At 34.1% G+C, this 22,793-nt stretch overlaps 1 protein-coding gene across 2 annotated transcripts in view; it reads right to left on the bottom strand.

Moving 5' to 3' along the window:
• Positions 1 to 2,803: 2,803 nt before the first annotated feature.
• The window catches only part of LOC121492389 (bifunctional heparan sulfate N-deacetylase/N-sulfotransferase 4), a 253,474-nt gene continuing 233,484 nt past the window's right edge, over positions 2,804 to 22,793 (bottom strand). The window contains exons 8-13 of one of the 2 annotated variants that reach the window (XM_041757610.1): positions 19,775 to 19,898; positions 17,714 to 17,888; positions 11,407 to 11,577; positions 10,367 to 10,476; positions 6,777 to 6,879; positions 2,804 to 4,233 (exon numbers count right to left, since the gene is read on the bottom strand). In XM_041757610.1, the coding sequence (XP_041613544.1) occupies positions 4,114 to 4,233; positions 6,777 to 6,879; positions 10,367 to 10,476; positions 11,407 to 11,577; positions 17,714 to 17,888; positions 19,775 to 19,898 (803 nt within the window). In that variant the 3' untranslated portion in view covers positions 2,804 to 4,113. The remainder of the gene's footprint in view (positions 4,234 to 6,776; positions 6,880 to 10,366; positions 10,477 to 11,406; positions 11,578 to 17,713; positions 17,889 to 19,774; positions 19,899 to 22,793) is intronic. The other variant, XM_041757611.1, reaches the window with a different exon arrangement.

The following is a 22,793-nucleotide window of genomic DNA, read 5'->3' on the forward strand; positions in this document are numbered from 1 at the left end:
ATTGTTATACTTTCACTAATTTTTTGGTAAGTGTCCTTTGGTCTTAGGAAGTTGCACCTGTGGATCTGATATTCCTGACAGGATATCTGTTGGGTTGCAAAGGAACTGAAGAAAGACATAAAGAAATGGTTCAAGGGAGATACTCTTCTGAATAAACTGAGAAGGAGGTAGGTAGGAGGAAAGGGATTTCAAGGGATGGACCAATATGGAACTACCTTGCTCCAAATGATGATCAGAACAATAGCAGGAAACAACACAAACTCATTTTTGAACAGTGATGAAGAAGACAGTTTCTCATTTTGACCAAATGTAATTAATGATATGTTCAAGACATACATGTTTTATTATTAAAGGGAGTAGAAAACATATTCTTGTTTCATGAAACAAGAGGTAGTGATTTGAATATTATACATTATTTTTATAACAAATATGTTCCAGCATAACTATATCAGGCTTTGTGCTAAGTTATTTAAATATACACTAAGTAATGCTTACAATAACCAAATGAGTAAGTAACACTTTATTGTCTTTCTCTTACAGGAAAGGAAACAGTGACTCGGAAATTCCATAGCTTGTGGAGGCTACACAGCTAGTGAGAGGCAGAACTGGCATGAAAACCCAGATATCTAAAGTCCACACTCATAACTTCCTGGTTATACTAGTTATATGTTTGGAATTTAGGGAATATGTATATAGATTAAGGATAGGAAGAAAAAGAAGATAGGAAGAAAAATCAAAGGAAAAAGAATGATCTATTGATTAAAATCTTAGAATTTAGAGGAGAAACAACATTACTCTAATGACCATACCAGTATAGTATTTATTCTGAAGAAGAATCAAAGATATGTTATGCGTGTACTATATCCGTTATTTAACAATTTCTTTTTCTGCTTTACCAATCCAAATCACTGGCTCACACACACACAAATGTTCATTTGCATATATATACATATATTGGGCATTTATATGTACCCATGGCTAAGCTGTATTCCTGTAGTTGAGATAAAATCCATATGTAAGACTACTAGATTTCTTTCTTTCCAAATGGTCAGCATTATTTTTGAGGTATCTCCATCAAGCAAATGGTTCATATATTATCTAGTCACCCAAAACCAGACTTTTAAGACATTATTCCACTATAAATTTTCTGTGTAACTAAAAATAAATCAATTATTTATGTCAAATGGAACACTTTATGACATACCAAAACAGTAAGATAGAAGAACAAAAGCTACAAAGCTACTTAAGGTAAATATAAATGAATATGTTGAAATCAAGGCAAATAAAATCTCTAAATGGACTCAGTGCATTTTTAAAGAAAAAAATCAGTAATAAAAGGACTATAAATTTTTCTCACTACCATTCTTCCTCGTTGCTTATTTAATTCTTTGGGGGTCATTGTTAAATACAAGTAAAATTTGGTTTTGGGAGAGATTTGTAATATAATTTTCAGAGACTGGTATTTGACAAGCAGGTCATTATATCTTGATGTAGGCTTGTAATCAAATATTGTCCCTGCCTTTATTAGTGTGAAGCAATCAGTGATTATATTTATGAGTAGGCAATTGGAAGAAGAAAGAGGAGAATGTAATGTCTTGCTTAAAGTTCTTTAGAAGTTCTTTAAAATTTAAAAAATATGTAATTGAAGACCATGAAATAAAATAGGTTTAAAATTTTAAAGAGTTACATACATTAAATTTGACTCAATAATTCCAAAGTAGCCAGTGGCTAAATCAAGATATTCTTAAAGCTGAAATTTTTCCTGATTTATTATAATATTCCCAAAGCCCAGAGTCCCTCTAAGTAGTTAACTATAAGATGAAGATGAATTATATAACTAAAATTTATTTTTTCTTCATGACAATCTTAACAAGAATAAGGTACACACTGGTTGAAATGAACCAGGGAGAAAAGATTGGTTGAATTTGGGGGAATTTTGCTCTTTGATGTCTGTAGATAGGTGAATGATACAGTATATGTTACTTAGGAAAAAATGAGAAAATGCCAAAAAATGAGTTAAATTTTTACAAATCTGGTGGTATGAGTTGGACTTTGACTTGTGTGAATTTAACTTAATATGAAAAATATCTCCTGCTTTTTTCTAAGACCATTTTGATTATCCCACTCAGGAAAAAAAATGTCAATATCTAGTTCAAAAAGAAAATATTAGAATTTAACCTGGAGGAAGCTAGTGAACAAATAAATCAAATGTTAGAGATCTAAATATCCAATTGTTGTGATTATAGTGTGCCTACTACAATGCTTTCAAGTACATGATCACATAAGTAACAATAAGTTTGAGAATTTGAGTCTCACAGTTAACAAAGGAACAACCAAAGTAATAATTTGTGACTTCAGTGTACTCAAGCCCAAGAAAATTTTCACGTTTTCTCAAAAAAGATCAAGAGCCTCTAGATATAGTGGGAGAACAACAGTAAACAAAAATTTTAATGAAGTATAAATCCAAAGTTGAATTCTGAAATAAGATATGTGAAAATTCTTGATTCTCTTTTAGTTTTGATTGGTTTGCTTGCTTAAAACAATAATAGCAACAACAAAAACCAAACAAATATAAACAAGGATCTTCAGTTTCCTTTAAAGACATTGAATTATGTTAAGCATAATTTCTCAAGTTGCACAAAAAAGAAATATTATTTATGGCCTATAGAAAAATTATTCTAGAGGAAGGATGGATTGACAGGTAGTGTTACTAAAGTATTTGATTTATTGTTCTCTTGAAATTCTACCTTCATGTATCACACTGAAGAGATTAACAAAGCCTTAATATATCTTCATTGAAAAATGGGATAAAAATTCAACCAGCATGACAATAACCTCCAAATAGAAGAGGAACCTAAAACTCTAGGACAGGAAGAGCCATCACTTCTCTAGAAATTAACTGTTGGGTGGTATGGCTGAGAAATAGGATTTAGTTTAGAGAATTTGTAATGTTTAAAGAGGTAAGTTTTAGGTATGATATATATATATATATATATACACATATATATATTTAAATAGGTATTAAAAACATAATCTTCTGCAATAGTATATTACTGGCATATATAAAACTCCATGCTTTAAAACAATTGACATAATACTACATAGAAGGCACAAGTGCCCCACTCTACCTGTATACCCATGTTGATGTTTTCATTCCATAGCTTATCAATAAAGTTATTTTTCTTCCACAGATAGTGAAAAAAATATAAATACTACGTCATTGTCAAGGTGGACTTACCTAGATTACTTGTATGGTAAGGTTATGAACTCATGGAAAGATGGCCTTATACATACTAGTTAATACTACACAGAGTATGCACTCTCACTTCTTTTCCCCAAAATTTCTGATAGATTTTGATGGACCCATAATGCAGAATTCACTGAGAATGGATTTTCCTGCCAGATAAAATAGTACTATCAGTGAATGCGGAAACTTTCCTTCCATAAAAGGAAAATTGACAACAAACACAGGCAGCTACAACTTTACAACTTCTCTAGCAAGTCAGGAGAATATTCATAAAGAGGAGTAATGAGGAGTCAGGAAAATATTCATAAAGAGGAGTAATGGAGGAAAATATGCGGGCTAAATATAACAAATAATAACTGCTCAAAATAAGAGTCCGGGATCATAGGATTTTTTTTCACAACAAAAGAAAACTTGTTTTTAAATTAGCAAAGAGAAAATGTAAGCCCTTAAATTCAGATACTGGGTTACTGCTAACTTCATTTACAGATATCTCTGTCCTTATCTTTTCCTCAAGATTCTCATTTGTCACTTGCATTTAATCAGGGTTCTCAGTCTTATGTAGAGTTTCTGAAACCTTGTAGTTAACAGAGGAACTGGGCTGTGTTACGATCCCCACACTGGAAACTGGATAATGCCACAAAACCCCACATTACTTCCCAGAAGCTCACACAGGGATGGATGCTAGTAATTGCCAATGCGTGCATATATAACAATTTTCATTTTATGAAAAAGATAGAAGGAAATTTATTCACACAGTCCTCTGCTGACAATCACAAGTGCAGTAAGGGGATAAAAGTTGTGGCGTGTGTTGTTCTACTTAATAGTAAAAGGAAGCATCCTTCGAGCCTTGGTTCTTGTCTCCAGTGCTATCTCACTTTCTGCAGCTCCTGTCTCAGCCAAGATGGGAGAGGCTGCCCCAGTCTATGTAGCAGTTTGGAAAGTTCCACGTTATGATCTCGGTAGTAATTAGAGAGGAAAGTTCTAGACTAGAAAGCAAAAAGAAAACAAACAAAAAATACAATTTGAAGGAAGTTATTAGTTCATTAAACACAATTATGCAATCTACATCTCTTAAACTATTCTATTACAACATAGGTGTCTATAAAATATGCATCTCTTTGTATTATTCTCCAGATATCACTCATTATTACAATTTGCAAAGATTTGGAAGAACTGTAGCTATAAAATAAAAATAGGTCTGAGTATATCTTTTCTGGCTTATATACCATTAAGGCACTTACTGATTGTTGTATTGGTCAAGTCTATGCAGGGAGAAAAGTTGATGAGAGGTAATGACAATAAAGAAGAGTGAGGTAGGGACTTGAAGTAGTACCAAATCTACAAAAGCAAGCTAGAAAAAAACACGTACATTTCCTTTAAAATTGGTCCCTTTCTGTAAAATTGGGCCATAACCTAAAAGAGGAACATAAATAACATAAGAGCTGAAATTCATGATTAAAGAAATAACTTGCAACTTTGCAAAAATACTTTCTATGTTTGTTCAGCACAAAAATAGATGCTTTTAAAATAAGAGTTTTTACTTAAAAAATATTATAAGATCTCATTATAAAAATCATTATAATGAACTTTATTGTGATTCTTAAATTCCTAGTCAAACTGGAATGATTGACCCTTATTAGATAAATGGGTACAAAGCTAATGCTCAAATATATCAGTAGTCTTACTTTATGTTCCCTCGTATTTCTGGGAAACAAAAAATTTACAACTGGGTTTTCTCTCTGGATGTCACTTACCTCATATTATAACCCAATGAACATTGTTTTGGGTCTCTGATGAAATAGTAGAGCTGAACACGTTTCCTTGCCTAAGTAAGTATAGAAGCAATGGCTCAAACACTATTTTTGGTCTGGTGAAAGTTATACCATCTCACTTAAGCCCTTTCCAATATTTTAACACAAATGAGTCTTGTTCTTCATAAAACTCCCTTGGCAACTTTTGTGCACACTGTGGAAATGGACTTAAGACAACCACATTTGGTCTTGTGCCATCCACCAGGTATTTGTTCCCTTAAACCAGATTGTAAACACTTCAAATTCTGGATAAGATGTTTATAGAAGTAGTGAGAACATTACACTGATTTCTTGGCAGAATAAAGTGATTTCTGAAACTTCTTTGAAATTATTGAGTTCAAAGGTATAGTTTAAGGACTTCTGATACTTCTATTTCCATAGTGATACCTGAATCGCTTCCATCCTCCCTTTGCCCACCTTGCCTTGGGAGAGATACTCAACCTGGCTCAGCTGATTGCTAGCTGGTTTCCCAACCCTAGTCTACCTCCTCATACCATCACTTTTACTAAGAATTTGTTTTTCCCCTCTTTTGTAGTTTGTCATTGTTTTATGTATCTTATTATAAGTCAATGGCAATAACTAATTTACTGTCCTATAATAAATCTGGATAATTGTTTTATCCTGTAACCTCTCTGTGATATTACAATTTATAATATAAAATGTATTTTTGGCCTTTGCTTCCTTTTCTGGCACATAGGTCCTAAAATCCTTGGAATTTCCTAAATGGAAGAGTTATAAAGGTATCTTTTGTTATATTTATTAAGTGGCTCTTGGACTCTACCTGGATGAGGGCTAGTTTCCAGGAGAACCAACCATGTGATTAGAAAGTTGGAACTTCAAGTTCCACCCCAATGATTTAATCAATCATGTCTCTGTAATGAAACCTCCAATAAAAAAAACCACAAAGTACTGGGTATAGAGAACTTCCCTGTGGGTGAACATGTGGAGACTGCGGACAATGGTTCACTTATAAAGGGGTTTCCCTATAACTTGCCCTATGTATCCCTTCTATCTGGCTATTCCTGAGTTATATCTCTTTATGATTAACATGTGCTCTGGTAAGGTTTCTGTGAGTTCTGTGAGTCACTGTAGCAAATGGATTTAACCCAAGGAGAAAGTTGTTGGAACTTTGAATCTATAGCTGGTTGGTCAGAAGCACAAGTAATAACTGGAGCTTACAACTAGTATCTAAAGTTGGGGGTGGGGAGAGACAGTTTTACAGAACTGAGCCCTTGTGGGATCTAATGCTATCTCAGGGTAGATATTGTCAGAACTGAGTTGAATTGTTGGGTACCCAGCTGGTGTCTGAGCATTGATTGGTGGTGTGGAGAAACCTCCCCACCCATATGTTGTTATTGGCTCTCCAGCACCCATGCATGGTATAGACATTACATATGTATATTTGATATATGGTAATAATGTTTATTTATTTTATCCAAAATTACTTGTTTAGTAAACAATTCATTAAGCACTTTATACATTTGGAATACAGTTATTGTTCAATAAGTATTTATGTTTCAAATGCATTGTAACAGCAAACAATTCCTACAAATATCTATCAATTATTGATTTCTGTCGGTCTATCTATACTCTAAATATGTAAAACATTGATAGCAAACAAAGAGAAGAAAAAGGGAGTAAACTTATTGTGTCTTATTTTGAAACAGTTGTATGCACAGAGTTTTACTAGAGTATTTCAAAGATTAAGAAAATATTACCTCTGGATCCATGGGTGGATATTTTCGTCCTTTGCTCTTTCCAAGACATTTGGTCTTTCCTCCTTCCAGTAGTTGACACCAAAAGCCCTTTTGGGGATCAAACCTACAAAAGATCAAACATATAAATGATTATAAGAATATAATGATTATAAATTGTATACAGAATTTTGAGTGAGAGAGCCTTACCAATTAGATACAGAAAATGCACTTTGGGATATCCATTGTTTTAACTTAATTTAATTTAGTTCTACAAATATTCATTGAATTTATTTAAAAGTTTAATTGAGATTTAATAAGCTATATGCTATTATATATTTTTGAATATTTTTACTGAGAAAAAATACCTGTAAGTCTTTAATCCAATCTTAGATTAAAATTATTAACTTAAGTCTCATATTTTACCTATTCATCCATAAAAGATCAAGGACCAATCATCAAAACCAATATACCCATACACACAGGACTTTTAAGATAATTATTTACTTATTAATATGATTTCCCTGTCAGAAAAATGTTAACAGATTTCTTTGAAATCGTTCAAAGAATGGTATATATTAAAGTGACTGAATGTAATGTAAGTACACTTTTGTGAATATAAACATGAATTAAAATTTCTAATTTGGAAAGATGCTATAGTTTTTAAAGTTCAAAATGTTTAGACTTTTTTTAAGGAGAAAATTAAAATTGTAAAAATATAATCTGTTATACTTTTTTCAGACAACATGAGGCACAGGCAGTGTAAGTGGTGAGTGGAAGATTAGACAACTCTTCATTTCTTTTGTTGAAGGCAAATGATCCTATGGGATAATTCAGGTCCCTATACTCTTAAAGAAAATTTTGCTCCTGTGGCTGCACAAAGGTACAAGAGAAAGTATGTGTGGCCTAATTGTTTAAACTCAGATATATAAGAACTTTTGTTTAGGACTAATAAGATAGGAAAAATGGAAGAATAAACCAATAAGAAGAGAAAATTTAAATTTATTGCTGTGGGACTTGCTGCATGCATAAAACATTGAAAAGGTTTGCATTTTTGTTGCTCAGCAGATGTTTTAGAAGGATGAAGCATAATTGACTGGGATGTAAAGTTAATTAGTTGCAGAATATTTTGTTGCCCTGGGCCCATTCCTATAATACCGTTGCACCTGCAATTTGCCTCTGCACATATGTGAACTCATTTAGGGGGAGGGGGAAATTTTCTTCACAGTTCCCTGCCCAACCCATTATTAGAGACCTGATCCTTGCAGTCCAGGTTGTCCTAGTACATGTTATCAATTAAAATTAAATACATCACTGGTTAAATAGATAAAAGAAAGACAGAGTCATTTCCAACCTGGACTTTTCAATCTGCTCCTTGCCTATCACAGTCCTTTCTCTAGTTTTCATTAATTTCCCAAGAGGAAAAACAATTCGGCATGCTCTGCAAAATGAGATGGGGAAGTCGGCATAACTGTGCCCCTAAACAGCATTTTCTGCCTCAGGATGAGAATATTTAACTCTGTTAAGGTTAAAATACAGTTCTGGCATCAAAGCCAAGATATTTATAGCCCACACTGAGAGCATCTCCTTTGCTTTCAGGTGTGCAGAAGTCTCAGGATGGGCTACAATCTCTCCCTGTTCTCCATAGCAGCTGTTGTGAGGGAGAACTTAATACAGCTTGAGGAAGAAGAGCCATATTAAAAGTCATTCTTTTAGATAGAGTTGTCATAACCTTGACTCCACATTATTTTGCTGTCCTGGCTTCTTTTATTGCACTGATGTTATATACTCTAACAAAGGGCATTTACTTTTTCTAAGTTTTGTGAATTCATTGTTTCATGGTTTCATTTTAGTAGGCATGAAATTGTAAAATGAAGATGCAAAGCCTTTCTCAAATAGCTGTTAGACAACTTTGAGGACATGAATTGGTTACCACACGACTTCTTTTATTACATTGAACATCACTATAGTTATTAATTTTTGTGATGTGAGACATATTAAAAACCATATATTCTGTACTTGTTTGCAATCTCTTCTTGAAAAGTATGATTTTACAGTTTTATTGAACCATAAGCAACTATTTGTAGTAAACAAGGTAGAACCATTCCCTAACCTACTGCAGGGAGGCAGGGGAAGACATGTTAACATCAATAACTATTAACGTAAAATGTATTCTAGGAAGCTTTGTCTACTTAATCAACAGGGGCATGCCTTGTATTGTTGTTATTTCCATGTGTAGGTAAAAACTTCATTAGGGTTGTTTGAGTGGATAAGGAACAACCCAATCTTATTACTGCTTTTCCTGTCCTTCCATTACCCTCTCTAATTGTCTAATTGCTGATTCTAATCTGCTGTGAACTGGGAAATTATATAATCAGGCTTGTTAGAATTTTGTCTAAAATTTAATAGGCTTTGTTTAAGGTCTTGTGAGGGAGTCAAGTACATGCCCTTTTAAAATCTGTTTTGGCTCCTTGGAGGTTTTGTTTGTTTGTTATTTTGCTTCTTTACCTTTTACCTCATCTTTAGTTACCCAGGCACATGGTTTTATCTTTCTAAGATGACTGTAACAATATCTTCCCTCCCATATTCCTCTCTGCAGAATGCTCTTGTCCGTCCCCATCAAGAGGGGAAGGCCCATTGCCCTCTCTTTGGATTTGCACTAGCTTTAATGACTTGATTATAATCAATAAAATGAGGTATAAATGATGCTGTGCAACTTGCAAGACTAGGTCAGAGAAGGCCATTATCAGATTACATTTCCTTAACATAACACTCCCTCTCAGAACACAGCCACTATACTGTGGTAAAGTGACATGAAGAGGTCTCATCCCACTGTGCTTAGCCTTTGAGTCCTCCCAGTCCAAGAGCCAGAGATATGAGTGAAGAAGCGAAGAAGCCTCTAGAAGATTCCGGTCCCCAGACATTTGATTCACACCCAGATACTCACTTTCCTCCCTGTGTCCCCAGGTATTATGAGCAGAGGCAAGTTGTTCTGGCTGTGTCTTGTCTGAATTCCCAGCCCCCAGAATCTATGACCATAATAAAATGGGTGTGGCAACGTTGGTGGGTTTGAGGATGGTCTGCCATGCAATAATAGATAACTAGAATATTATATGTGATTACATTTGATTAGACATAATTTAACAAATACAAAGTAAAACATGAATTTATTCTTTTCCGAATTCTGCCCTCAATATTGGTCACTTTCACAGAGTTACTGGTGGCCATCAGCATTTCATTTCTAACCTGTGAATTACTTGAGGAAGAGGCTATGTATTTTTTACACCTTTGTAACTTAAATTTCTAGGACAATTTTTGCATAAAGTAGGCATCTAAAAATTTACTTAACTGAACTTATATTGGGAAAAAACCCACAAAGAAGGGAGTTTGTGATATATAAAATGCCTACAGGATAACACTTTGTAAAATAAAGTATTTGTGGTATTCAAAAGGAAGACACTACATGAATAATGAGGATACTCCTTTGACTGCTTTGAGTAGCATAATGATGTATAAGTTCATAGCTAGTATTAATGATGCTATATACACACCTACCAGTGATAATTTATGATGGCAAATAATGGAAATGAAATCAAGCATGAGAATAGACTCACGTTAGTGCTTCAGAATAATTATAATGAGGTGTAACTCCCAGAAACTTCTGGACTTCATCCATCACAGTAGCTGGGTCAGATCTCAGCTGCTGTCCATCAATAATTAGCAACTATAAAGTCAAAAATAGTCACTTTGTGAAGAACAAAACTAAATTAAATAGACTGAGCTGCCTCACTTGACCTAGTATAACATTAATCAATTAGGTCAGTGTGACTAGGAAGAAAATATGCTTTACTTCGAATACATGTTAATGTTTACTATTCTTGTGTCCTTCCAAATAAACGATTGAAATTTGCCATTGGCATTGTTTATAAGTCTTAACTAACTTGATTGTAAATCAGAAATAAACACAGATACTCTCTTGATTTAGTAGTTCACTAGGAACTCAATTTTCCATCTGTCATGTAATCAGATAATTATCCAGCCTACAGAATCCCATGAGCTAACCTTGGAGCCAAAGACTTAGAAATGGCACAGAGATGAAAATTACTCATCTCTTCTCCTTATAAACTATGACAAAGAACTCAGGTTTTAGTCATGACCTGATCTAGACTAATGAATATAAACAATATGGATGTTTCCTCAAGTCTTTACCTCCTGTTATATCCCACATTCCTGGAGCTGCTACAGCATTTTCCATTTTGACAGTCTAATGAGTGACCTCCTTCTTCCTTTCTAGGAGTCCTAGAGCACAGATGTCAGACTATCTGCATCTGGTGTTCCATAAAGTTACTGTCTAACTGGCTGTTCTATGAGTGGTTGAATTAATGTCTATGAATCATATGATGTCTCCTGTGTGAGGACTCAGCACTTTGAGACCAGCTACTACCCAAAAGATGATCCCAAGAATACGTTTCACAGCCACTTGAAATTTAACACTATTATTGACATTAAACATGTAAAAATCCACATATCTTCTTTAGGTATGATTGTCTCATTATGAATTGTTATCTGTGGCAATGCTATTTTTATTCTCTGTTTGTCAAATGCAATACAACCAAGGTATACTAAATGGAAGAAATTAATTTTGAGACCTTACCTGAGAAGTGGCAAAGTAAGTTAGCCATCTCTCTATGTGGACTGCATACCATCCAGGTACTAGGCATCTCCTTTGCAAAGCTTTTAGGTTAGATGGGGCCCAATGTCCGGTTGTAATAACCTCGTAGAAATTAAACCTCAGGGCAGCTGGATCTTCATGTGATCGTTGGTGCTTTAACAAGAAAGTCAATTGTAAAATTAGTTTTCTTTACACATGTGGGGGTGTGTATGCATGTTTGTGTTTGATGTATGTACATGTGTGTGCCTTTTATTTCCAAAAGGTAATGAAATGATAATTAATTGTAATTAATTACAATTTTTCATGTGTATCATGAAAATGATAAATTAATTGTAAAATAAAAAATAAGGTGAAAAGCACATATATTAAATCCAGGCATTGACATATTGCTTATTTAAAGTACAAGCCTTCCATGTATATCAAGTCATGTGCACATAAACCTATGGTTGTCCTCAGGTCTAAAGTGTTTACATACAATCAAGAGACAGAGTACAGGATTTTCTTCATGGGTCTGATTAAAAATTAAAAGTGAATAGATATCAGGCACTAGACAAGTCAAGCCCAGTGAAAAGAGATTTAGATGGGCAAGAGCAGGCTTATACACTATTCTGCCCATTGTTTCATTACAGCTACTCCTACAAGTTCTGGTACTTTCCCAATACCCCTGTGTGGCAGATGCTATGAGTACAGAGAAAATGGATGTGTATTCCTAATTCTTGTCTAGGTGTCATAAAGATGTTGATGTTGCCCAAAGTCCTTTCCTTTTGCTCTCCCAAGAATTTCCACTTATCCTTGCTGATTTCCAAGTACTGATCCATTACTACTTTTAGGTACAAAGTCCTCGGAGTCTTTCATATTAAACCATCATTAGTCAAGCTCAAGAGCCCAATACAATAAGAGATGAATTTAGCAGTCAATACAATTTCATGAGCACTCATTAAGCTCCTTACAAGGACAAAGAACTGAGGTAGATTCTGGAGATACAAAAGATACAAGCAAAATGTAATCTCTATCTTCAAAGATGTATGGAGGACAATAGATTAACAGACTGTAATAAAGACATATATTTAACTAGAGTCATATACATTGCTCTGGTAGCCAGAGCAATAAGTGATTAGTTCTGAATGAAAGATGAAGGGATCCTTTATAATGGTTGAAATTTTTGAGCTAAAATATAATAACAGAGATTTTTATAAGTAGACAAATCTCAACATAGAAACTATTAGAACTTGATCTATTAAGTTTGAGTGAAAGTGAATGAGTTGTGGGAATGGATTAGTTGATTTTGCAAGATATCTAAAAGTTTAACATAGAGAAAATAAACTACAGGATGGAGGATGGGAGTATATTAGGACTTGATACAATTGTGTAACAGCAGGTAATCTATGCAGGTTAGAAATAAAAACTATTAAAAAAATAAAGATAAGTAAGAAGTGGTTAAATAGTAACCAGTGAGTGATAGATTGGTGGAACTAATAAAACTTTTGAAGGTCTCTCACTATTGTATATTTATTGAAATTCTTATATGTATATGCATTATGCTGAATACATAGAGACTACATAATAAATTGAATTAATATGTGTAGAAACTATATAACTTGAATAAAGAAATATAAAAATACTATGTGCATATTAATATGTTAATACTAAAATTTCTATTTTAGGCAGTGATAATATGGAACTGTACTTAATCTGCCCTACATTGATTTATAAAAGTTTAACACCAACTTTTCTTTATATTCCTGCAACTAAGAAGATTAGCATAAAAATATGATCAGAAGTCACAAAGGGACATATTTTATAGAAAAATAGGACTATTGCTCTTCTGTGAGGCCCATTATAAAAATGTGGGGTAGAAATTACAGAGGCAGGTGACATTTGTAGGAGTCTCTGAATTACACCTGCTGAGTTTTGGATTTAGGGTATTTACTGAATAGACAGGACTAGTTAAGTAATAGGCTGCATTATTTTGAAATGTGGAGCAGTTTGGGGACCCTACTCTTAGCAATATGGCAATAAAAATATCAGAAAAATAATTCCTTTCTAGCATGTATGTTCAAAGAATTTACTTGAAGGAGAAGACACAGATTCTCTTTTATTTAAATAGTTTAATCTATGTGAAAAAAAGATCCATATAAATTTGCTGTATGTTTTCTGCCAGGAGAATGTGCAGCATTTTGCCCCAAGTACTTGCATTCAAAAATTTTAATTAAGGCTTAATATTTCAATACTTTGGTCATATTTTTTTAAAAGTGAGTTTATCTTAGTTTGAAATATGAATTTTCATAAAGTGAGAAAGGCATATTTTTATATCTTGAGGAATACAGTGACTCATGGATTCTAATAATAAAAATATTTGGATCTGGCTCCCAATCCAGGTGTTCTTAGATCCCCAACTAGTTGTAATCCCAATGTATAGGGTTACATTTTTCAGTCCATTATTATTTGTTCTTGGCCATATATGCTTATAAAAAAAAAATTAAAAAAAAGAATAAAAAATAAGGAATGGATACAAAATAAATGAATAAAAAACTGATAAAAAATAAAAATTACTTGTATGTCCTTTAAAAATTTCCTTTTAGTCTTGATTTTTTTGGGAACTAATTAATCAATTTGTTATGTGTGTTAACATAATAAGACCTACAAGATTTATTGTTGAGTTTATAAAGCAAGTTACATAAAGGTATACACAATATGTACCATTTTGTATTAAAACACTGTAAATAAAACTGTACTATATATTTTCTGCGAATTAATATATTTGGTATCTGTGTGTAAATCTACAGCAAAACACTTGGAAGCATCAACTCCAAGTTGATGAATAATGAAAAGGTAAAAATTAAGAGTGGCAGTCAGAGGGGATTTTAGTCTTTGTGTAGTGTTTTATTCCTTTAATAATTCATATATTCAAGAATTCCTATTAGTGTTATTATTAATAACAAGGAATAAGCTATCATCAAGATTTATATTTTCCTCTATCCTCATCAAAAAGGAGGAAAAGAGAGAATGATCACTTTCTTCATAAAATTTTGTCCAATTACTTTGGGCATTAATTTTTATATGCGTTAAACATACACATACAGAAATGTTCTCATATCATGGATTTTAGTACATGTACATTATTGCCACCATAAATTCAAGATCACCTTTAATTGGGCCTTCACTGCCATAGGCAATTTTACATTTCTGTGGTCAACTTTATGTCACCCCTGTACAAAGATTTCACACTGCCTTTTTTCTCTCCTCCAACTGCTGTCTCCCAAATCATCCTCCACTTTTTCATCAGATTTAACTCATTCTCAACTTTCCAAAGGAAGGAGAGACCATCGGAATCACTCCAGTTTCTCTATCTCAGACCTTCAAATTTGCCAGCATGTACAATTATCCTCTCTTCTATCTCTTAAGTTTCTTTTTCTTTTTCTTTTTTTTTTAATCTCTTAAGTTTCAATTGGAGGATTCTTAACCAGAGATCTACTGATATAATTCAGAGAGTCTGTGAACTTGCATCTGCCAAAAAAAAAGTCTTTAAATGAATTTTTGTGTTTATTATACGTGAGATTTTACCACCAATAAAAATCAGCTATTTTTATATCACATTACAGGTACTTCAGATATATCAAAATGCTGTTCATGCTCATCCCTACTTCAACATTATAGCAGTTTTATTCCTGCCAATAGATCTTGCCATTTAATTGTTAGGTAAATAAAAATTTGTTACTAATTTAAAGATTAGTTTGATAATTATATTTCAAGAAAGTTGTTTCTCTGTAATTCTAAGTTTTATGCTTTCAAAACATGTTTCTGAAATGGGACCCAGAAACTTCAGCAACTTGCCAGAAGGGTCCTTGCACAAGAAAAGTGGAGTCTGGAAATGGAGTCCTTCCCTCCCATCTAAGCTATTTCCTGGAGGTAGTCATCTTCCTCTGGCCCCTCAGGATCCTCACAGGACTGATTCCCAGTTTCTCTCCTGGGCCTTAACAATCTCTCCTTTTTCGGAAACATCTCATGACCCAAATCACTACCCATAGAGCAGTTTCCTTGAATGCACTCTAATGTCTCTATAATATGCGTGTGTCTTGTTCCTCCCCTTTGAAATTGCATTTTTATTTCTTCTACTCAGTTTTTCCTCCACCAAATCTATCTGGTTTTGCTCTTTTCATTTGTCGCTATAGGCTTCACTTCACTCCATGTCTTTCAACTCAGTGAAAATAATTCATACCTTATTTTGCATAATAGTCTAATTTCTTAGGAACCATTTGACACTGTTGTCATCTCCTGCATTTGGTTGTACTTTGTCCCCTTGTATTCAGTGCTATTACATTCTTAGATTTTTTTTTTCTACTCTTCTGGCTGTGTTCTCTTATCTCCCTGGTTGCCTCATCCTTCTCTATACTTTGCTTCTCTGAACTCTCTCCTCAGGCAGTTTTACCATTTTTATGTGGCTTTTTGCCTCTGATTCGCAAATTTCAGTGTCCAGCTTGGACCTCTCTCTGGAGTGCCTGCTGACTTTACTGCTGTTTTCGGTATGACAGTGATTCCATACCTCGTGATCACCATTTGTGATCTTTAGCACCCCTCCCTCCCAACCAGTCTTGTTTCCTTCTTCAGTGGTTCTATTTTTATGGGAATATATGCTCATCATCCAGTTGTCCACATCAGAAATTTGGTTCATTCTTGACACTGTTTCCTCACCAGGTTCTGTTGATTTTAATCCCTCCATGTCCTTTGATACCTTATACTTCACTCAGTCTATATTTACTGTCTCTGTCAATGCTGCCTCTATTTCTTAGCAGCCTCTCCTGGATTTCCCTGAATAGTCGTCTGCTCTACTCCACTCCATTCTTCAAATAGCTTATAGTATAAAGTTTTCTAAAAGGAAATATGGTCGTTACACACTGGCTCAACTTGTCAAAGGCTTTCGGTTGGCTTGAAGAATGATAGCAGCCCAGTTTCCCCACCTGAGTTCTGGCCTCTGTGTATGCCTAAGACTCATCTCCCAGAGGTCCCCACCTCAGGTTTTGCTCTCTAGCCACATGGAAGTTTTCTTAGGTCTTTAAATATGCTACTGTTCCTTCCACCCACGGGACCGCATATACTTTTCTCTCTCCCCCACTCTCCTACCTCCCTCAGTTTATACTGACTCATTCTTCACTTTTAAGTCTAAAGTTTATTTCTCTAGAGAATGATTTCTTAGTACCTTACAAATTTCCTCACAGAGCATTTGAAATTTTTAATTATATATCTTTGTGATTATTTGATAAATATCTATCCACACATTAAAATGGACGCAATGCTTTAATTAATATTCTACTGATTAAAGCTACCATTAAATGTTGTTGCAGAATATTGCACTTCAACATGACACAATTTTATATTGTTGGGTATTAACTTTTCCTTTTATTGTTATTACTGTTTGAATAGTACTGCGATACATAAAGGGATAAATATTTGCCTACTCCTTTGAAGTTTCTTTATGATTGATTCCAGAAGAGGATCTATAACACACAAGGACCTTTACAAAACTATTTTGATAATTATTGCCAAATTCGTTTTCAGAAAATATCTCCTTCCATACCTTTCTATTGGAATGTTTGAATATCTTTACCATCACACTCTAGCCAGCAGGGAGAATAAAGATTATGATTTTTGTTGAGATGATGTTCAAAAAGAGTATCATTCTGATTTATATTTTGTTGTTCCCCTAATTGGATTGATCATTTTTCATATAAATTGTTGAGCAGTTATATTTGTGTGTGTGTTTGTATATGTAAAATGTCTATTTATGAGTTCTGTTTATTTGCTCATTTTTCTGAGTTATTATATTTTTATTTTTACCAATTTACAGAATTTTTTAAAACAAATTAAGGGTAATAAACCATTTACCATGTATTAATAAAGATGCTCTGCTTAGATATGTACTTTTATTTTGTTAATTGTGATAGACTAATATTTAACATGTTTATACTATTTAGTCAATCTATTAATCCTTTATGTATGTTTTCTATTTATGCTTGAAAATCTTTGCCCAGCTTCCCATGAATCAAATATTCAGCTTTATTTCTTATAATTTCTATTCTTTCTTTCTTTCTTTCTTTCTTTCTTTCTTTCTTTCTTTCTTTCTTTCTTTTTCTTCTTTCTCTCTCTCTCTCTCTCTTTTTTTTTTTTTGGTTTAGCTCTTAACATTTGACCTGAATACATCTGGACATCCAAACTTTATTTTGATATCCACCATTGCTTACATTTAAGCTATGGACAAATGTTTTTAATAGTATTTTTTACTGCTTCATACCTGGTACCAAGAGTATGCCCTGTCTGAGGGGTCGATGAGGATGGTGATGATCTTGGCTTTGGGGACCAGAGATGCAGCTCGCTTGGGAGCTTCTTCTGAATGGAAGTAATTAGCACTCTTTTCAAAGAGAAAGTCACTTGTAATGTTGGGTGGAGTAGGAAAAAAGTCCATATACCTGAAGGCAGAGAAAAATAATCCGAGATCTAAGTTTTACTCTAACATGCTATGGATATGAAATAATTGAACATTTTAACATTCATTTATATTGATTTCTGATTATTAGTATTATAATAGATGAAATCATAGCTATTCTATACACTTTGACCATGAAAATGACCTGAAGCACAATTCTTCTAATCAATTATTTAGGGCATGGGAAAGAGTGAGATGAAATAGGTGGATTGTTAAGAACAGAGGGAAAATCCTTCAGATTTGGGTTGATGTTCTCTGCTATCAAAAGCCAAATCCAGAAAAATTCAGTTTACCCTTGGCAAAAAGCAAATGGCACAGTATTGCCTAGTAAATATTTAAAAATAGTAAATTCATGTTTGCAAACTTGAACGCAAAATTTTTAATTTGAGATGAAAGTGCCAAGAGAGGAAGATGTGTAAGTCAGAATAGCTCTAAGATCCTAAACAGAGTAGGGCATAGCTGCTCCCCTCCTTTTTAACTTCTGCGTAATTTGTAGTATGTGCAGCAATGTGAACACATTATAGTCTATCTAGAGTAATTAAGAAGATGTTTCCTGCCAGTTGATCCTGTGGTGCCTCGGTAGGTTCACTCCTCCATATGCTGTCAGAACATTCCTCTGTGTGTAGATTATGGAATCAATATGTTCAGAGGTTAACTCAGTGCAAGGCTTTAATTATGTGTGTAATCCTCCTTACAGCTCATCACTTCTCTAACCCTCAAATGTTCTAGAAATAAATAATGAGAGCAATTAAGAATTCATATAAGACACTTATTTTCCTCTTTGACATTTGTTATTATGTTTCCCAAATGTGAAGTGGTGAAAGTCTCATCTATATTCCTGCTTAACAATTTGTGTTCCATTTGAGCTCACAGATAAGAGAAAATTGCTGTTCTGCTTTTAGTAACTTGCTTTCACTTCCAAAATTCATTTGGTCTTTTTAAAGTAAGGTAGAATGGTAATATGCTAGGTGCAGAGTGGGTGCATCTTATACATGATAGGAAGCCTGATCTGCTCACTGGGATTGACCTTCCCTTACTCTAACCTCAGCTGAGTTTAAACAGAACAGGCCTCTTTTGAGAACAGGTTCATATGTGGTGTTGATGTAAAGTTACACACCACAGAGGCATGCATTTAGGAGAATTTTCCTTAGAGGAGATTTGCCTTATATAACTGGAAATTGGACTCAGAGTGATATTTTCTTAGAAAATTGGAATATAGCTAGAAAAAAAGCTCCAGAGTAAAAATCAGTTCTAATATCAGATTTATCCTATTTTAGTTCAGGGAAAATATTGTGATTTTTAAATTTTTCATAATTTATTAAATGCAAAGTAATATTCCTTTTATGCATGTGTGTGGCTAGCATTAATATGGTTTTGGAAATGCTATGTTATTATCTACATGACAATTATCAGCTTATATTATAATAGAACATTTTATAGTCTATGTATTTAATGAAGACACATGTCACAGAGCATAAAGTAAAACAACTTATTTGTTTCCTCAAGCATCATTTGTGAAGACAAATTATGTAGTTAAAAAAATTCTAAGCACAGTAAAATAATAATATGCCTAAGTATAATTTTAAATATCCTTATGAATAATTCTGACAAAATATTCCATAATCTTCTTTATTCAATCATATTAATTTACCAGGAAAATATTATCATTATTGCACTGTCCAAATCAAATTATAGGCAACACTGATTAAACATATCGTTGTTATAAATTAATTTCTAATTCAGTATTATAGAATTGAGCATAACAAATTTATGCTGTAATTATGTAGATGCCATGCATACATCTATAATTGCTCTGCTGTGATTGAGCATGTGTTAATAATGGTCTTTATATTTTGTTATTTTCCTTACCAATCAATTCCCTTGTGGTAGTTGTTGCCATTAAAGAATTGAACTTCTTCAAATGTTTTGGGGCTGGGAAGATTGCTGATAATGGAAGGGTGCATAAGAAGGAATAAATAAAGTGCAGTAGTTCCTATAACAAAAAAAGGAGGCAAAGGGTTAATATATGGCAACAAAAGAAGAGACAAATACTATTTTCGCAAAATTTTTGCTCAAAAAGTAATATTCAGAAGACCAGTTTTCTTCTGGTATTAAAATAGTTTCCTTAAGCGGCACCTGGATGGCTCAGGTCATGATCTTGGGTTCCTAGGATTGAACTTGTGTTGGGCTCCTTACTCAGCGGGGAGTCTGTTCTCACTCTCCCTCTGCTCCTCCTCCCCTTTCCCTGTTTATGCTCTCATTCTCTCTTTCTCTCTATCAAACAAATAAAAGCTTTAAAAAATGATTTCCTTAAAATCAGTTAGGCACTTTTTATGTGCAAGAATCTAAGTATTCTTTTATTAGTCTTCATGATTCTATTTACCTAAACATCTGATTTAATATTAGTACATAGGCCAAGTTAAGCAGACTGAAGATACAGCTATTTTTGTCTCCAGAGTATTTTTTTTACATTTTTTTTCTGTTTGATAACCAATAACTGTTCTTTTATTTATAGGATTATATAAAGTTTCTGCTTTAAATTATTTTATTTGAAGTAAAAAGAAGTTTATTTGAAGAAAAAATATGAAATAAGATACCACAGGAATTTTCTGACATACAAAAAAATGCAAAAAACACATAGGCAGTTATACATAGATATGACAAAATTGGGCATCTGAAGCAGATGATACTGTGCTTTAAGCTGGGAGAGAACATCAGAAATTGCTGGCTCAATTTCCCTCTTTAAGTCTGGTGAGTGGATAAAGCATCAAGGGCATCCAGCACAATACCTGAACCTGGTGGATCTCAATTAATGTTATTTCAAATCAATTAAATTAAATCAAACTACTCAACACATGCTGACTGGTGTTACTCTAAGTCCCTGGTGATAACTCTTGATAAGAAAAACTCATTTGCTGGCCTTGATCAACTTAAAGTGTACGTGTGGACTTAGGTCAAGTAAGCAGGTAATGGCAACATAGTGAGAGTTTCCAGATTGAGAGAAGACCAGATTGCTTTTCTAATGCATGAGAAAATGGGTGATTTAGACCTGTGAAGTCAGTGAAAGCTTCCAAGAAGAAGTGTTTTCTCAGTCTGTCCGTTAAAAGTATAAGTGTTCCCAGTAAGGTTGAAAGAGGAGGGCAAGAATCTGGAAAAATGGGCTCTTGAATGTCCTACTCTGGCAAAATGGGGGCAATCTGATCTGATAACTGAGGCAGTAGTCTGAACTGACTGGTTGATAGAACCCACATGTCACCGAGGGCGCAGATGCAATCTCTGACCCTTGTTTCCATTTGAGTTGGGCCAGAGACTGGGGACCACAGTGGAAAGAATCATGAAGTGATTGGGTTTTCATAATTCTCATAAATCAGTTTCCTTCTGGAAAAGATTATCTCTTTTGTAACATGTTGGACCCAAGAGGAGTTGTTGGATTTCCCAGCCATAGCAGAGTTGGAAAAGAGCTACACAGGTGTGCTGGTAGAACCATAACAATGGCAGCTGGGGATCTGAAAGCTGAGCAGATCACGAGAGAATTGGCATTTTATTTTAACTTATCTTAAGCAAAAGGAGCAAAGGGTAGTGTGCTTAAGAATTAATGACATGGCCACCTGCTTAGATCCTCACAGTTTTACATCACCACCACACCTGAACAGGGACATGAGTAGTTAAAGAAAAGTGATGACAGATCCAAGGTGACCAACCACCTTGGATGGAAGAAAGTTAAGGAATCCAGAATCAGTGGCCCCTAGTGAAATGGGAGGGTAAAAATAATAAATGCCCTTAAAAATTTAATTACTAATTAAAAATAATTTTTAATGATTTTTATTTTTTAGACCTATTTATTTATTTTAGAAGGAGAGGGGGCATGAGCGAGCATAGGGGTGGGGGCAGAGGAAGAGGGAGAGAGAGAATCTCAAGCAGACTTCCAAATGAATGCAGAGTCCACCCAAGGCTCCATCTTGGGATCCTGAGATCATGATCTGAGCCGAAACCAAGAGTCAGACACTTAGGAGGCTGATCCCCCCGAGTGCCCCAAAACAACTTAAAAATGAACAAAAATGGAATCAAATCATATAAACTCAATTTAAAAATTAAAGGAGTCAGAACTGGTTAGGAACTGAATTAGAGGTCCAAAGAACAAGACACAACTATCTCAAACACATTGAAAAAGAGATAAAATTATGAGGGGCAATGGAGTCCTCAAGAACTGATCAGAAATACTCCTGAAAATAACAGCAGTTCAAAAAGGAGAAACTATGAGAGGAGGAACAAAAATGTTCCAGGGAGAATAAATAAATTAGAGTCTTACAGAATAGTATCTGGAAGGGAATAGCGAATTCAAAAGGGTTCTTTCTATATACCTTTCAGGCTGGGACCTACATAAAAATGTTTAGTTGATGAAGTGCGTGTGTGTGTGTGTGTGTGTGCGTGTGTGCACATGCATGAGAGAGAGAGAGAATTTGAGACACACTAGAGAGCTGAGAATATTGATAATTTAATATCCCTGCAATGTTGAGACTGGATGGATCCAGGGTACAAATAAAGGAATATTTTTCAATTATTGCTGAATATCAGAAAGTAAATTCATTATAAGCTCATTTAGTAACATGGACAAATATTTAATCACCCTGAGGATCACAGAATTGCATCACATCTCCCCTGGGTTACATAAAGTCAAAGCCTTTATGTTCTGAGCCACACCTTCATGCCACCAGGAGCAGGAGGGACATCAAGGAGACATCTGACAGGAAGAAAGGAGAAAGTCTTTTCAACTGGGGACAGTAGGTATGTGGCTTGATATTCATATAACCAGTCATAGAACCTGGGCTTACTATTCCAAAATGTATATTCATTTTATTATCACCTGTGTTTCATCTCTTACTGACAT

The sequence above is a fragment of the Vulpes lagopus genome, chromosome 6 (genome assembly GCF_018345385.1).
Source record: "Vulpes lagopus strain Blue_001 chromosome 6, ASM1834538v1, whole genome shotgun sequence".
NCBI lineage: Eukaryota > Metazoa > Chordata > Mammalia > Carnivora > Canidae > Vulpes > Vulpes lagopus.